The following is an 18293-nucleotide window of genomic DNA, read 5'->3' on the forward strand; positions in this document are numbered from 1 at the left end:
AATAACAGTGCCGGTCAAAAGTTTTAAAGCCAAGCCTTGAGCGCCAGATAAAGTGAGTTTTTATATGTTCACGAAACGCGTTACCTAGTGCAAATAAATCTCTTGTTTTTTTACCGTTGTCGTCCTTGAGATAAGCCCCCTCCCAGTTTACATTTAAACAATTTTATAAGTGTCTTATTTCCTCTGGGCGCCTCTCCTCCTCCCCCATTATGTGGAATTAGTGAGATTGTGTTCAGTTGTGACTAAGAACAGCTGGGTTCCAAATGCATTACACAGCTGCTCCTCGTGACGTATCATCAGCCCCGGGCCGCCCATGAGGCAGGGTGAGGCAGGTCCCTCAGGCAGCGGAAGTGGGGGGCGTGGGTGGGGTTACCGATCTGGACGGGGAAGCAGCCAGGAAGGGAGCACAGCGGTGGGGAGGGGGGGGTCAGACCCCTCCTTCCCTCACCTGGGGCTCCCCCGTCCGCGCTCCCCCTCCAGCTATTTGCGCAGCATTTAATTTGTCGGGCAGCGGGGGAAGCAATGACTCACCTAGTTCCGTGATCCAACGCTCATGTCACTTCCTGCAATGCCGCCCACTGTACTTCCGCAGTACAGCCGCATTGCAGGAAGTGACATGAGCGGTGGAACGCAGCGTTGGATCATGGAACTAGGTGAGTCATTGCATCCCCCGCCGCCTGACAAATTAAATGCTGCGCAAATAGCTGGAGGGGGAGCGCGGACGGGGGAGCCCCAGGTGCTGTGCCCGCTGCTCCCCTTCCTGGCTGCTACCCCCTTCAGGCTACCTATCCTGGGGGCAATTATACTACCTATAGGGGAGGGGCGGCATCCTCAAAAGTTTGCCTCAGGCGGCAAAAAGTCTAGAACTGGCCCCGCCTATCATGGAATGCAGTGGCGTAGCTAAGGAGCTGGGGGCCCCGATGCAAGTTTTACATCGGGCCCCCCAAGCACTCTATACATGACAATTGATACGGCGCATGAAAACCTGCCAATGGCAACTACAGTGTCAGAGGTGCCAGAAGAGGATGGGGAGGAGCTTGTTACTGATTACCCCCCAAGCACTCTATACATAGCAATCCCTGCCAATGGCAACTACAGTGTCAGAGGTGCAAGAAGGGGATGGGGAACAGCTTGTTAATGATTACCACTATTCAATGTATCTATAGAAGTGATTATTATAAGCACAGGACCAATAGAGAGCTAATACTGTAGTTGAGGGAGGGACCTTCGGGGCCCCTCTGGCCCAAGGGCCCCGATGCGGTCGCTACCTCTGCACCCCCTATTGCTACGCCCCTGATGGAATGTGACCAGCATGTGTGGAGATCTTTCTTCTCTTTACTTCCTTTTCTACTTCAGCCACAAGTTCGCTGCTGCTTGCCCTGGTAGCTGTAGGTGGAGCAGGATGTCCTCTTGTTCCAGCACTGATGGAGCTTCCTCATTCGGCCAGCTTGGCCTCCTCTGGTGGTACCACTTCCATGACCATCTGGATGTACATGGTGATTGGATCTGAAAGAAAAAGAAGTACCGATCAAATTGTATCCAGAGTGGCGGCAGCATTGCACTGTCCCCCTTTGTTCATTTGTCCTCTTTCAGAACTTTGTCCCTCTTTCTATTTAAATATATTTCTCTACTAAAAAATGTATTTGATTGACTCTAAACGTTATTCCCATTCTTCAAATTGATATATTTATTATTTTAAAATGTTAATATGAAGGAAAATGAACCAGGATAGAAAGGACCAGTGTGGTTTGAAATATAAAACAACATATTTTTCTTATGAAATCTTTATGGTATGTGGGACTAGGGGTGTGACGGGGCGTGATCAGGGGTGTTGCAGGGGCATGGCTTAAGTGTCCCTCTTTCTCATCTCAAAAAGTTGGGAGGTATACACTCTATGGCCTCAATTCATAAAGCATTACCGCATGCGTTATCACCCAAGCGGTAAATCACCGCATGGTATGTTTTTGTTAGTGGATTCATAAAATTGAACGCATGTTTACCGTATTAGTGCGGTAATGGTGCGGTAATGTAAATGTTGTTTGTGTCGGTAAAGTGAATGAAGTGTATTCATGGAAAAAAAAGGAGGAGTAAGGAAGCGATAAATAACAGCTTGTTATCGCCAGCAAAGACCTGGCGAGTTTGCTCTACACAGCAGCATTTAGGTGACAAATGGAGCCCTTTCAACTTAATGTTATGGAATTTTTAAGGATACAGAGGCGGAAGGGTTAGGAATCGTACAGAGTTATATAATTTATAAGAATAATTACATATAATTATATGTGTGTGTGTATATATATATATATATATATTGTAGGGGCCATCGGGGCTGGGTAGTAGATAGGAGGTACATTTCCCCGGTATTTGGACTATGGTCACTTTAAAACCTTGTGTGGTCCTATGAAAGGAGTCCGGATTTTGGCAGCAAGCAGTTGCTGCTTGGTTTTTTTTCTTTTCAGGGCCGGACTCCTGGGATGGGAGGGAAGGAAGGGCGGGCCTTCCCATCCCACCTAGGTACACACCTGGTTGTCAGTGGGGCTGAGAGCCTCAATAATATGGTATTGATGAGATGCAAATTTATGCATAAGAAGCAGCCTCACGGGCAGTCTGAGGAGAGGTGTTGGAGGAGTAGCATGTCTGCTACGGAATCTCCTGATAAGGAATATTGGAGCACTTGATGGAAGCCAAACCATACCCTGGTCTGTTGTTAGTATGGTATTGGTCTGATGAAAAATGAACTTTGTTTGAACCTGCTGGACTTTATATTACAAAGCTGAAGTAAGCTGTTTATTTTCCACTTGTTACTGCTGAACTGAAGCTGTTTTTCTTCTACTGCACAATAAACTGACTTTATTTTATACATCTGTGTACTGCGTGCTGGCTGCGACCCCTCTAAACTTCACAATATATATATATATATATATATATATATATATATATATATATATATATATATATATATATATAATTATATGTGTGTATTTATATCAAATATAATAATTTATAAAAAAAATATAATAATTTATAAAAAATAAGTCACATGTGTATAAAACTGCCCACTTCTACCCAGCATGCACCTTGTCATTGGGAAGTCAGCGGCAAACTACCGCACTCAGCAAATTTTGCCGACAGCTTTCCGCACCACACCGCACACTTACCGACTGCTATCGCACTCAGATTTTTTATGAATTCACTGCAAAAACCCTCATTTACCGCTAGCGGTAATTTCCCGCCTGTCTCTGAACTACCGCACACATTTTTATGAATTGAGGCCTATGTGGCTGAACTGAAATCAAATGGCTTACTCTTATTCTATCTTCTCAATACCTTAAGTGAAATTTCGCTCCAAAAATTGCAGCACAAGCAACTTGGGGAACTACCCAGAACATCAAAAAAGTACTAACATTACTAAGACCTATTGACACCTCAGATTACTCACTCATTATCTTCTGCGCCCATTTGACCTTATAGTGCACAAAGGGGAAGTAGAAGAGAAGGCCACTGAGGATGAAGAGCACACAGTACAGGTAGGCCCACTCTGGCTTGTCAATGATTGGGGCCAATACGAGGTAGATAGCCACCAGGACCATCAGGATGGGGATCGGAAGTGGAACCTGAAAGTATAAAGGGTCACAATCAGGAGCGTGACTACAAATCATAAGCAGAGCAGAATGATGGGCTTTTGTGAGTCAGGATCTCCTACAATCTGCAAAATGTCAATAAACTTCTTTTTCAGTGTCAATAAAGATGGCAACTTCCTTATTCCTCTCACTACAGGTTCCCTTTAACCGCTTCTGGACCAGCACTGTGAAATCTACGTCATGCTTGTGGCTGTGCGGCTCTGACAGGACATAGATTACAACAATGATCGCCGTGCGGTTCCGCTGCTCTGTCCCTCACCCTGCCGTCAGTATGTCGGCAGAGCTCTGCGAGCCGGTCAGGAGCTGATTTCATTGGCTCCTGACCATGTGATCACTGTGAGCCACAATGATGGACAGGGTCAGGAGCCAATGAAAGCGGCTCCTGACCGGCGCACAGAGCTCTGTCGTCATAGAGACGGCAGAGAGACAATGGAAGAGTGGCGGGTATGTGTCGGGTACCACTTCAGCCTTCGGTGTCGTTTCACCTTATGCATCCGAGCAACTTTAACCTCCCATTCATTCGCCAATAACTTTATCACTACTTATCACAATGAATTGATCTATATATTGTTTTTTCTGCCACCAATTAGGCTTTCTTTGGGTGGTACATTTTGCTAAGAATTATTTTTTTCTAAATGCATTTTAATGGGACTATTAAGAAAAAAAATTGAAAAAAATGCATTATTTCTCAGTTTTCAGCCATTATAGCTTTAAAATAATACATGCTACCATAATTAAAACCCACGTATTTTATTTGCCCATTTATCCCGGTTATTACACCATTTAAATTATGTCCCTATCACAATGTATGGCGTCAATATTTTATTTGGAAATAAAGGTAAATTTTTTCAATTTGCGTCCATCACTATTTACAAGCTTATAATTTAAAAAAACTATAGTAATATACTCTCTTGACACGCATATTAAAAAAGTTCAGACCCTTAGGTAACTATTTATGTTGTTTTTGTTTTTTTTTATTGTAATTTTTTTTTTTAATTAAAAATTTTATTTGGGGTTTTTTGGAGTGGGGAGGTAAACAGATAATTTTAGATGTAATTGATTGTGTATATTTTTAACAAAAAAATGTATGTAGATGTAGTTTTACAATTTGGCCACAAGATGGCAGTAATTTTTTTGTTTTTCATCCTGTAAACGAGAGCTCTTGCTTACAGGAACCGAAGGGATGACGTGAAATTTAGAAAAATCGCGGCTTTTCAGGGAAGCCGCCGTTTTTTCATACGGAGACATAGATCAATGAATGGGAACTGTGTTGATCTACGGGCTAAGGGAGGGCAGCGGGAGTGCGCGCAAGAGCGCGCACAATCACATGCCCGGCTCAGCTGCAGCAGGGCAGGCTATCTGGACTGATATATCCATCCAGATAGACCTAAGTGGTTAAGGAGCCAGAGACTGCCGGTATGAAAATAGTTAATGTTATCCGGGAGGTTAAGAGGAAACCTACCTTGATGGGTCTCTTCATGTCCTTCCTGGTGAATCTCATGACCACAAGCCCAGCAATGCTTAAGCCATAGAATATCCACACGGCAAAGCTGGCATAGTTAATGAGGGTGTTGATGTCGGCTGGGATGATGTAAATTATTCCAGTTATGCCCTGTAGAGAGAGAGAGACATGGGACAGACAGTCAGAATGGGCCCTCCCATGTCACAGCAATCATTTATTTCAATTAGATGTGTTAAAGGGAACCCGGGGTGAGAGAGATGTGAAGGCTGACATGTTTATTTTCTTTTAAAGAGACAATGAAGCAAAAAAAAAAAATTATGACATAATGATTTGTATGTGTAGTACAGCTAAGAAATAAAACATTAGCAGCAGAGACATGAGTCTAATATTTGTTTCCAGTACAGGAAGCGTTAAGAAACTCCAGTTGTTATCTATGCAAAAGAGCCACTGAGCTCCACAATTTTCAAAGTCAAAGAGAGCTCTGTCTTCTGAAGCTTGTTATCTCAAGTGTCTGTCAATGTATTTTATTTTTCTCTGCAGAGAAGGGTTCAAAAGCACACTATCCTGCTCTGTAAAATCATTTAGAATGCTGAGTAGTGTGTAAACTGCAAATATTAGAGAATGGATGTAATGTTATTCAAAAAAAAACTATATAACTTAAAATAAAAATATGAGCATATTTTCTATGCTACTAATGTTCTACTAATTATCCGTACTACACAACCAATTCATCACATCATAATTTTTTTACTTCAGTGTCTCTTTGAAGTGTACCAGAGACGAAGCACCCTCATGTATTTTACCATGTACTGTATATCAATGGGAACATTAGAGAAAACACCTGTGAGGAAACACTGTGGTTGGACGCGGGGAAGCCGCCGCTTGCTTGGAGAGCAGCGCGGCAGCTCCCGCGCCCGAATCAGCGGATACATTGCAAAACATGTCTGGTGTGGCTGGGACTGCTAGTCCACACAGGTTCAGAAGGACGTGCGCGCGCGCTGAGAGGCAGAGCTTATATGACAGCCAGAGAAGAGTCAGCTGACCAAGCTGGTCAGCTGACATTTTCACCACTTTCCATTGGTCCAGCACTTAGGGGTGGTGCTGGAGAGCGCTATAGTATATATACTGGATGCTGGTCATTCCTCTGGTGTCTGGCGTTGCGATCACTACGTGGTAGCACTCAGACCTTGCCAGTATCTGTGTTCTAGCTCAGTTTCCAAAGGTGTTGATGATCAAGGAGCTCACACCTTAGCGTTAGGAATATTGTATTGTATTATTTGTTATGACCTTCCGCCTGCCTGACCCTTCTTCTGATTCCTGATTCTGTACCTTGCTATTCTGATATCCTGTTGCCAAACTCTGCTCGTTCCTGGACTCTGTATCTGCCTCCTGATTCTGTACTTTGCCATTCTGATACTCCGTTGCCAAACTCTGCCTGTCCATTGGATTCCGTATCTGTCTCCTGATTCTGTATCTTATCTGTCTGTGTGTTAACGACCTGGCTTGCCCGACCTCGAGAACTGACCTTACTGTTAGAGGCAGTTCCCAGATCTGTTAGTGACATCTCCTCTCTGGTGTCACTCTCACTCTGTCCTTCCCACTTCCAGCCTGACTCCTCTCTCGGGACAGTCCAGGCTAGTGGAAGGAACTTGTCTCTTGTGCAGTACTTGTACTGCCTCACACCTGCCCCTCAGGTGCAATACTCAAAGTATTACTGTTACACCAATACACTATCATTCAGGTGTCCAGAGGTTAGTGATATATCTGATTATCGGTGATACTGCAGATCATCAATAATCTGGTATATATCTGCATTCTCGGTGATACTGCAGATCACCGGTAATCAGACCCTCTCTGTGTTACACCGATCGTTACAACACTTACCCTGCTCTCTGTTTCATCCTTCATTGCTCAGCCTGCCTATTATCAGCCCTGATAAAATCCCCCACTAAGCATTCAGTCTGGCTTTGCTCAGGAATCATTATAGCTGAGTCTGTCTTCTCTGATGTCTTTTCAAGCCCAAGCCTGCCCCCTGCTGGCCCTGCTATAATGACTCAGCTATAATGATTCCTGAGCAGAGCCAGAAGGGGGCAGGCTTGGGCTTGAAAAGACATCAGAGAAGACAGACTCAGCTATAATGATTCCTGAGCAAAGCCAGACTGAATGCTTAGTGGGGGATTTTATCAGGGCTGATAATAGGCAGGCTGAGCAATGAAGGATGAAACAGAGAGCAGGGTAGGTGTTTTCTCTAATGTTCCCATTGATATATATATACAGGAGGGGGCCTAGGCTCTGGTTCACTTTAAGTCTTGCTGAACTGGAAAACAAAAAGGAATTTCTTATTTCTTACTACAGCTGGTATTATATGTATCTATGTTTATCTCATCATGTCACTTTATCTATGCTTTTAAAAAGGATCTGTAATGAAAAAAAAACCCTCTGGGGGATACTTACCTCCGGAGGGGGAACCCTCTGGATCCTAACGTGGCTTCCCCCATCCTCCTCCGTCCCTCCGGTTAATTGCACGTGTCCACTGAAGTGCGGCAAGGTAAATATTTACCTACCGTGATCCAGCGCAGGCACAGTAGCGGCTTTCTGTTCGGGTTAAGGCAGTAATAGCCGAACCCGATCGATCCGCTCTACTGCGCACGTCCTTTTGCGCGCGTCCTTTTGCGCCTGCACAGTAGAGCAGTTACAATCGGGCTCAGCTATTTCTTCCTTACCCAAAGGAAGAGCCGCTACTGCGCCTGCGCTGGATCCCAGCGAGGTAAATATATCTTAGCTTGTCGGGGGAGGATTCGGGAGAGCCAGCGCTGGATTCCTGCTGTCTTCAGCGGTTGGGGAGGCCTCATTGGGACCCTAAGGTTCCCCCTCCCAAGGTAAGTATCCCCCAGAGGGAGGTTTTTAAGTTACAGAATCTCTTTAAGGTATTATTATAGTTTGGACGATCATAGTAACTCTGTATCACAACACCGAGCTATGAGTTAATGTGTCAGCTGATACCCCGGTAACACCTCCCCCGTCTGATCAGTCTTCGCAGAGGAGAGTGGATACTCTAACCTACGTAAAACACGATGGCCGGCAGAGGGGTGATACGCTTCACGCTGATGTAAGACAGAAACTTTGGCATGTGACCTTCTCGCCCAGCAACGTACGTTATCCTGCGAAGGGAAAAGGTAAAAGGGAGGAAAAGGATTTATGACTCAACTGAAATTCTGAATTCAAATTTCAAAAAAACAAAGGCAACAAACCGACCTGCCAGCGGTGAAACAGCTTCCATTGCCTGATCCGAGAGTGGAAAACGCTACGAAGAGAGGAACGATCCAGGCCGCCGGGCGCAGGACGCGATCTCCGAAGGTCTGAAACAAGACAGCTAATCCTGATTTGTACAACCACCATACCACCCAACCAACCACCATACCATACCACCCTACCAACCACCATACCACCCTACCAACCACCATACCATACCACCCTACCAACCACCATACCACCCTACCAACCACCATACCACCCTACCAACCACCATACCACCCTACCAACCACCCTACCATACCACCCTACCAACCACCATACCAACCACCATACCACCCTACCAACCACCCTACCATACCACCCTACCAACCACCCTACCATACCACCATACCATACCACCATACCACCCTACCAACCACCATACCACCCTACCAACCACCATACCACCCTACCAACCACCATACCACCCTACCACCATACCAACCACCCTACCATACCACCATACCACCCTACCACCATCCTACCATACCACCCTACCAACCACCATACCACCCTACCATACCACCCTACCAACCACCATACCACCCTACCAACCACCATACCACCCTACCATACTACCCTACCAACCACCATGGCCCCTACCAACCACCCTACCAACCACCATGGCCCCTACTCAAGTCACTTTTGCTCCTGAGTTTTCTCCTAGGTGATATTTCCACACTTTATCAATAAAATGCCCTATCAATAAAATGCTTTATTTCCTTCTTCCGTCCGTAGCCCCGCCCCTAAAGGAAGAGATCACAGGCTCTTCTCTGATTGGTCACAGAGAAGCACCTATAACCTCTTCCTTTAGGGGGTGTGGCTACAGCCAGAAGAGGGACACCTAGTAAGTATAATAAAGTTTTATTAAAAATGCAATGCATGTTAATGTACAGCGCTTCCAAACATCGGGTAATCGCCATCGCATACGGCCTAAGAATCGCTGCACACAGCTCTGCGGTGATTCTAAAGCAGAACTGTAAAAACATTTTAAGCACAGTGTTTCACTTACCTGGGGCTTCCCCAAGCCCCCAGCAGCTGTCCTGTCCCGCGCCGGTCCTGCCCGAACCGCCGTTCTCTCGCCGCCGCTCCGTCCCGTACCTCGACTTGTAAGTCGAGGCCAGTGCAGCCCTGACAAGCGCATCCTTTCTTTGCGTTCCCCTCTGCAATAGCGGGGAACGCGAAGAAAGGATACGCATGGTCAGAGCCGCGCAGGCGCAGTGTCCCGGCGGCGAAACTGAAACTAGCTGGCGGCGGGCGAACGCCGGTTCGGGCAGGACCGGCGCGGGACAGAGCGGCTGCTGGGGGCTTGAGGAAGCCCCAGGTAAGTGAAACACTGTGCTTAAAATGTTTTTACAGTTCCGCTTTAAAGCACTGCAGTGATTTCTAGTGGATTTCAGGCCTCATACATTTTTGGACTTTCTAAATCTAAATCACAGTAGAGTCTTGGTTACCCAGGCACAGACCGGGATTGGCTAAAAGTGGATAAGTGTGCTTTTTTTTTTTTTTTTGCAGAAAACTCAATGTTAAAAATAGGCTTAAATAATACAGTACGCTACCTTACTTAATAACTTTGTATTAAGTGTTAAAATACAGTAACTTAAAGGGGTTCTGTGGCTGTACATAAAAAGAAAAAGTTTCACTAACCTGGGGCTTATAACGGCGCCCTGCAGATAACCTGTCCCGCGCCCTCACTGAAGAATCCTCTGTTCCCCGCCACGGCCCGCGGGTCAGCTTCCAATTAGTCGTCTAACTAGACGAATGACACTGCGGCTGTGCCCTCCCTCCCGCATCTACGGGTGCAGTTTTCTCGTACTGCGCATGCACAGTAAGCTCCTGGAGAAGCGAGCGAAGACGCAACCGGCCGCGCAAGCCGCAGTGACATTCGTCTAGTTAAACTAATGAGTGACCCGCGGCGGGATACAGAGGATTCTTCAGTGATGGCGCGGGACAAGTTATAAGGGGACCATTAGAAGCCCCAGGGAAGTGACACTTTTTGATTTTATTTACATAGTTACATAGTTATTTTGGTTGAAAAAAGACATACGTCCATCGAGTTCAACCAGTACAGCTACAGAACCCCTTTAAAGTATATTAAACTGGGAGCTGAGGAACCCAGTCTTTAGTTTTCAATATTTTTTATTGGAATTTCAAATTTTTAACAAATATGCCATTGACATATCATGTATGAAAAAAAACAGAGATACACTTTATACATAATAACATTTTTTGTTTAAACAAATAATATAAAATAACCTGTACAAAAGTTATGTTGTTGAAATTTGAACAGAAATACCTTTAGTAAATGACATAGCTTGAAATAGATACATTATAAATGCTGAGTTTCATAAAATTATAATTAAACTATATCAGACAATTTCCCTTTGGTCTTTTATTATACCCAATATTATATATATAAAAATATTAATCATATCTTAAATTTATGCTACCTTAGTGTGAAGTGATCCTGTAATGGTGTAAATTTTAAGATCTTGTTTATAGAGATTTCCCAAGGAACAGAACCTCTGGAGAATGGGGGGATCAACTAGCCTCCCTACTGAGACTCCAGAGAACGCATCCCTGTTCTATCTCCATGGTTCACTTATGTTACAACACCATCACTATATAGGTCCAAGACTCTAATTCAAAATAACCAATAATCAAGATATGATCCCATAATTATGAATGTCTTATAAATTACAAGATTCCAATATTCCTGTGATATATTCTTACTGAACGAATTTAAACTAAACTAACAAAATTAGACTAAACTAAACTAATTTAAACTAAATGCGCTGTTGTCTTGTGTTAAGTTCTTGGTTTTTATATATCAAGGATATGTATACTTCGCTTTGAATTAATTGGCAAATGATCCTTAGAAAATTACTTCCAGGAGTAAGAGTTTTTTGAGGTTTAGTGTCATCTTTAATAATACATGAGTTTCCAGCTAGTTATTGGAGTTCCATATATCTATATGTCTATGTGAGGAGGCTCAATCAACCCAGGCATTAAACATCATGGAGCCTTGATTCTCTGAAAATATTAGGCCACAGATGTACTCTTTTCTAGAAAGCATGAATATTTCCATTTTTTATTGCCCATGACCTTTCGGCCATTAAATTTGCATCAACCTTTCTCAAGATGTCTTCCAAAGTTGGAACATAATGAGATTTCCAGTTGTCAGCTATATTCAATTTAGCCATAATACACACATGATTGAAGATATATCTCTCACTTGGAGGAAGGTCAGATGTTTTTAGATGCAATAAAGCCATATCAGGAGTTATAGTAGTGAGAAATGCAGGTAATTTTTTTAAGAATGTTTCTATACTCTTCCAGAGATTTACAATTTTTGGACAATACCAGAAAATATGAACCAAGGAACCAACATCGTTACAGTTCCTCCAGCACAAAGGTAAAGTTTTACTGTCAAATTTAGATATCTTTTCCGGAGTTAAATACCAGTGCCATAGTAATTTAAGAAAAATTTCATAGTGGTTAACACAATGAGTAGATTTTTTAAGAGACCTGTAGGCCCCTTCCCAGTCCTCTTGGTCAATATCTATCTGAAAAAGCTCTTGCCATTTAGCATCTTGGGACGTCATCTTTTAATTTTAACAATGTTTTATAAAATATGGATATGCCCTTTTGTTTATTATTTTGGGGGTCTAGAAGTCTTTTAATTTGAGGTAGATAAAATATAGGATTAGGAATATGTTTGTCTAGGAATTTACGAATTCTAAGATATTTGGGCCTATCTGTTTCTGGTATATTAAACGTAGAGACTAATTCTTCAAACGGTTTTAATTTATCTTCTAATAGGAGGTCTTTTACTTTTTTAATGCCTTTTTCTATTCAACTGTCCAATGATAGGTTCTTCAAAGCTATCGCCAAGTTGATTAATGGTACATCTGACTTTATTGCAAGAGGGTTTTTACTGCTAAGATTAATTCGTTCTTTCCAAATACTGACCATATTGGCTGTTATAGGATTGGGAATTTTAGGTGGTATTTTCCAGTTGAGTCTGGATTCTAAGTAGATAAGAGCTTCATTATTTGGAAGTTGTTATAATTCCAATGCTACCCATTGTTTGCTGAAGTCTCTGCACCAAATTGCTCTTGACTGATCCAGAATAGAGGCCTTATAGTATTTTTCTAGGTCTGGAACTCCCAATCCTAAATTATTAGAATGCATAGTTAGAATTTTATTCGAGAACCTTGAAGACCTATTCATTAAGACAAACTTCTTAATCATTCTCTGCATTGGTAGGAACCCAGTCTTTAAAGGAAACCCGGAGATCAAAGTTTAGACAGAATTGATACTTACCCGGGGTTTCCTCCCGCTCCATAAATACATGCGAGTCCCATGCCGTCATCCATCTGCCGTACAGCCGCAATCAGCCCCGGTAACAGCTCAGTGACGTCAGTCCGGGTCTACTGCGCATGCATGGGAGGTCCGCGCATGCGCAGATGCAGAAGACCCACACTGGACGCGACTGAGCCTGTTACCGGGGCTAATCGCGGCTGAACGGAAGACTGCGGGAGAATGGCAAGGGGGTCACACGTGCTTATGGGGCGGGAGGAAACCCTGAGTAAGTATCGATTCTGACTAAACGTTGATCTCTAGTACACTTTAAGCACAGCAGATAGGGATGATCGGAAAGAGCAAATTCCGTTCCGCTGGAATTCATGGATTCCGCCAGCGCTGAATTCCGTCGCTAAGAAAATTCCGCTGGATTTTTGTGAAATTCCGCGGAATTCCGGCGGAACAATTAAAATAATCGCAAATGGAACCTTGTTTATGCTATATGGTAGCCCATAGACCCTATTAACTGTTCCCTTAGTCCTTTTTCTCCCTCCTGCCTTCGGGTCTCGTCTTCCAGGGAATTGTAGGATTTTAAAAGCCAGCTTACATACCTTGGCCGGGAATTGAACCCAGGTCTAGTGCTTGGTAGGTAGCTCTCTTTACCACTATACCACCACCAACACTACATGCTGAAGCCAGCCTAGCATGTACCATTATGATATATCCAAGAGAAAAATGAGCTTGCTTAGGGATTTGTAGGATGTCAAAAGCCAACTCACATACAATGGCCAGGCCCAGGAATTGAACCCAAGCCTACCGCTCTGTAGGCTGCTATCCTAACCATTATACCACCAACACAACACACTACAATGCTACATGCAGAAGCCAGCCTTGCATGTACCATTGTGATATATCCAAGAGAAAAATTAGCTTGCTTAGGGAATTGTAGGATTTCAAAAGCCAGCTTACATACATTGGCTGGGAATTGAACCCAGGTCTAGTGCTCGGTAGGCTGCTATCCTAACCATTATACCACCAACACAACACACTACAATGCTACATGCTGAAGCCAGCCTAGCATGTACCATTGTGATATATCCAAGAGAAAAATGAGCTTGCTTAGGGAATTGTAGGATTTCAAAAGCCAGCTTATATATATTGGCCAGGAATCGAACCCAGGTCTAGTGCTCGGTAGGCTGCTATCCTAACCATTATACCACCAACACAACAACACACTACAATGCTACATGCTGAAGCAAGCCTAGCATGTACCAGTGTGATATATCCAAGAGAAAAATGAGCTTGCTTAAGGATTTGTAGGATTTCAAAAGCCAGCTTACATACATTGGCCGGGAATCGAACCCAGGTCTAGTGCTTGGTAGGCTGCTATTCTAACCATTATACCACCAACACTACATGCTGAAACTTCTTGAAGCAGACTTACTTCCTCCCTCCAAAAGACACACATACTTACATTGTACAGCGCCACGGAATATGTTGGCGCTTTATAAATAAATAATAATAATAATAATAATAATACATCCCCATAAAATCATTCAACAGCAACTGCATGCACAGTCTTTGTGGTACACAGTCTCTGTGGCACAATTGGTTAGTGCATTTGGTTGTTAACTGCAAGGTTGGTGGTTCAAGCCCACCCAGGCATGGCCTTGCCTTTTGTGTTCAACAGTTTTCCGAAGAGAACCCCAGATAGCCATGTAGATTCATATCTCTCTCTCTCTCTCTCTCTCTCTCTCTCTCTCTCTATAAGGGATGGTCACCACTTTCCGCGAATTGTATTTTCCGCAATTTTAGGTGGAAATTGGTCATTCCGTTCTGTTTGGTCGGAACAAAATAGCTTTTTCAATCCGGCGGAATTCCGAAATTGCCTGTGAAATTCTGCCGGTATCCGTTGACGGTTTTAAGCTGAAAATTCAGTTCAATGGCATCAAGTCCTAGAGAGAGAGAGAGAGAGAGAGAGCTCATTTTTCTCTTGGGTATATCACAATGCTACATGCTAGGCTGGCTTCAGCATGTAGCATTGCAGTGTGTTATGTTGGTGGTATAATGGTTAGGATAGCAGCCTACCGAGCACTAGACCTGGGTTCAATTCCCGGCTAATGTATGTAAGCTGGCTTTTGACATCCTACAAATCCCTAAGCAAGCTCATTTTTCTCTTGGATATATCATAATGGTACATGCTAGGCTGGCTTCAGCATGTAGCATTGTAGTGTGTTGTGTTGGTGGTATAATGGTTAGGATAGCAGCCTACCGAGCACTAGACCTGGGTTCGATTCCCGGCCAATGTATGTAAGCTGGCTTTTGAAATCCTACAATTCCCTAAGCAAGCTCATTTTTCTCTTGGATATATCACAATGGTACATGCTAGGCTGGCTTCAGCATGTAGCATTGTAGTGTGTTGTGTTGGTGGTATAATGGTTAGGATAGCAGCCTACCGAGCACTAGACCTGGGTTCGATTCCCGGCCAATGTATGTAAGCTGGCTTTTGAAATCCTACAATTCCCTAAGCAAGCTCATTTTTCTCTTGGATATATCACAATGGTACATGCAAGCCTGGCTTCAGCATGTAGCATTGTAGTGTGTTGTGTTGGTGGTATAATGGTTAGGATAGCAGCCTACAGAGCGGTAGGCCTGGGTTCAATTCCTGGGCCTGGCCAATGTATGTGAGTTGGCTTTTGACATCCTACAAATCCCTAAGCAAGCTCATTTTTCTCTTGGATATATCATAATGGTACATGCTAGGCTGGCTTCAGCATGTAGTGTTGGTGGTGGTATAATGGTGAAGAGAGCTACCTACCAAGCACTAGACCTGGGTTCAATTCCCGGCCAAGGTATATAAGCTGGCTTTTGAAATCCTACAATTCCCAGGAAGACGAGACCCTCCTCCCTCCGCGAGGAGGAAGGGAGGAAGTCTTCTTGAGTAGAAATTCTTCTTATTAGGAAGAAATCAGTTTGGTGGGGAAAAAAATTTAAATTCCGCGGAATTTCATATTTTTTTGCGGAAATTCCGCCTTAGCGATATAGCAATTCCGTTCCATCGCATCGGAACCGGAATCACCAACTTCCGTCCAGAATCCAGCGACCATCCCTAACAGCAGATTAGTGCTGGTTGGTTGTGACTGCTGGTTAGCTGAGTCCTGGATAACTGGTACTCTACTGTATTAGAAATAATAATCAGTTGGGAAATATTAACCTTTGTGTCAAAAGACAACCAAAAAAACAACCAAAGTTCCAGAGAGGTGTAACGACCACAGGCCAAGGAAGGCGGAGCTCCTCCTATTCTAGCACAAGAAGAGAAACCACTCACCACGGCCACCGCTGGAGACTGTAGGAGCTCTGTAGGGGTCATCACTGTGAAATAGGCAATATTGATCAGCAAGTAACAGACCATGACCAGCGGAATCCCCACAATGATGGCCAACGGAAGATTTCTGGAACAAAAATAAAGCATATAATAAAACTACAAGTCGAAACCCAAACATCCTCCAACTACATTTGTATGAAAACCAGTGGGCACATATAACCGGTTCAGCACCGCAGTGTCGAAAACCTCATGCATCCGAGCAACGTTCACTTCCCATTCATTCGCCAATAACTTTATCACTACTTATCACGATGAATTGATCTATATCTCGTTTTTTTCCACCACTAATTAGGCTTTCTTTGGGTGGTACATTTGAATAAGAATTATTTTTTTCTAAATCCATTTTAACAGGAAGATTAAGAAAGAAATGAAAAAAATTAATTATTTCTCAGTTTTTGTCCATTATAGTTTGAAATTAATATATGCTACCGTAATTAAAATTCATGTATTTTATTTGCCCATTTGTCCCGGTTATTACACCATTTGAATATGTCCCTATCACAATGTATGGCGCCGATATTTTATTTCGAAAAAAGGGTGCATTTTTTCAATTTGCGTCCATCACTATTTACAAGCTTATAATTTCAAATAATATAATAATATACTCTCTTAACAAGCATATTTAAAAAGTTCAGACCCTTAGGTAACTATTTATGTTTTTTGTTTTTTGTTTTTTATTGTAATTTTTAAAAAAATTTTTTATTAAAAAATGTATTTGGGTAATTTTTGGTGTGGGAGGGAAACAGCTAATTTTAAATGTAAAGTAATGTAATTGTTTAATAAAAAAATGTATGTAGGTGTAGTTTACTATTTGGCCACAGTCAAAAAAGTCCTGAATGCGAACGATCTCGCATCCAGGAACTAGAAAGAGGACGGGAATTTTTTTGGGGGGCAGAAAGACGGCGGTCTCTGATGAGAGATCATCGTTTTTTCTGCAGGGGACTTAGATTGGTGAATGGGAATTATATTTCCATTCACTGATCAGGAAGCTAGCGGCAGGCGGCGGGAGCACGCGCGATCATGCGCACCACACAGCAGCAGAGCCTATCTGGACGAGCATACTCGTCCAGATAGGCTGAACTGGTTAATAATGGCTAAAAGATAAAAAAATCCTTCTAGCACAGCGGGGCCGCCGCGATCAGCCTGCCAGCCACTATCGGAGCTGGCAGGCTGCCATTTAAATAATAAATTATGATAAACGTGTACAGCACTGCGATTTAGTGCAGCGCTGTACAGAGGACAGCCTTGTCACTTAACTATCCCTCCAAACGGCTCACAACCTGATCCCATACATAGGCTGATACATATGTATGTGTAGTGTAGTGTCTGTATCGCAGTCTATGGCTAATTTGGGGGGGGGGGGGAATAAAATAAATAGATGTAAAAAAAATTATGATTTTTTATTAATAAAAGAAGTAGGAGGCATGGCAGCACAGGACACTGATAGGAACAGGCTGGAAGGAGGAGGCATGGCAGCACAGGGCACTGATAGGTGCAGGCTGGAAGAAGGAGGCATGGCAGCACAGGACACTGATAGGTGCAGGCTGGGAGGAGGAGGCATGGCAGCACAGGACACTGATAGGTGCAGGCTGGGAGGAGGAGGCATGGCAGCACAGGACACTGATAGGTGCAGGCTGGGAGGAGGAGGCATGGCAGCACAGGACACTGATAGGTGCAGGCTGGGAGGAGGAGGCATGGCAGCACAGGACACTGATAGGTGCAGGCTGGAAGGAGGAGGCATGGCAGCACAGGGACACTGATAGGTGCAGGCTGGAAGGAGGAGGCATGGCAGCACAGGGACACTGATAGGTGCAGGCTGGAAGGAGGAGGCATGGCAGCACAGGGACACTGATAGGTGCAGGCTGGAAGAAGGAGGCATGGCAGCACTGGACACTGATAGGTGCAGGCTGGAAGAAGGAGGCATGGCAGCACAGGGACAATGATAGGAGTAGGCTGGTAGGAGGAGACATGGCAGCACAGGGACACTGATAGGTGCAGGCTGGTAGGAGGAGGCATGGCAGCACAGGGACACTGATAGGTGCAGGCTGGTAGGAGGAGACATGGCAGCACAGGACACTGATAGGTGCAGGCTGGAAGGAGGAGGCATGGCAGCACAGGGACACTGATAGGTGCAGGCTGGAAGGAGGAGGCATGGCAGCACAGGGACACTGATAGGTGCAGGCTGGAAGGAGGAGGCATGGCAGCACAG

The 18293-nt window shown here is 44.0% G+C and overlaps 1 protein-coding gene across 8 annotated transcripts in view; it reads right to left on the minus strand.

Moving 5' to 3' along the window:
* Positions 1–799: 799 nt before the first annotated feature.
* The window catches only part of LOC137538661 (b(0,+)-type amino acid transporter 1-like), a 154743-nt gene continuing 137249 nt past the window's right edge, over positions 800–18293 (minus strand). For 7 of the 8 annotated variants that reach the window (XM_068260944.1, XM_068260939.1, XM_068260943.1 and 4 more), the window contains 6 exons: positions 16028–16151; positions 8356–8459; positions 8165–8261; positions 5101–5250; positions 3437–3611; positions 800–1506 (listed from right to left, as the gene is read on the minus strand). In XM_068260944.1, coding sequence (XP_068117045.1) covers positions 1436–1506; positions 3437–3611; positions 5101–5250; positions 8165–8261; positions 8356–8459; positions 16028–16151 — 721 coding nt within the window. In that variant the 3' untranslated portion in view covers positions 800–1435. Of the gene's footprint in view, positions 1507–3436; positions 3612–5100; positions 5251–8160; positions 8262–8355; positions 8460–16027; positions 16152–18293 lie in introns of those variants that run through there. The other variant, XM_068260945.1, reaches the window with a different exon arrangement.

Source organism: Hyperolius riggenbachi, chromosome 11, assembly GCF_040937935.1.
Source record: "Hyperolius riggenbachi isolate aHypRig1 chromosome 11, aHypRig1.pri, whole genome shotgun sequence".
Lineage (NCBI taxonomy): Eukaryota > Metazoa > Chordata > Amphibia > Anura > Hyperoliidae > Hyperolius > Hyperolius riggenbachi.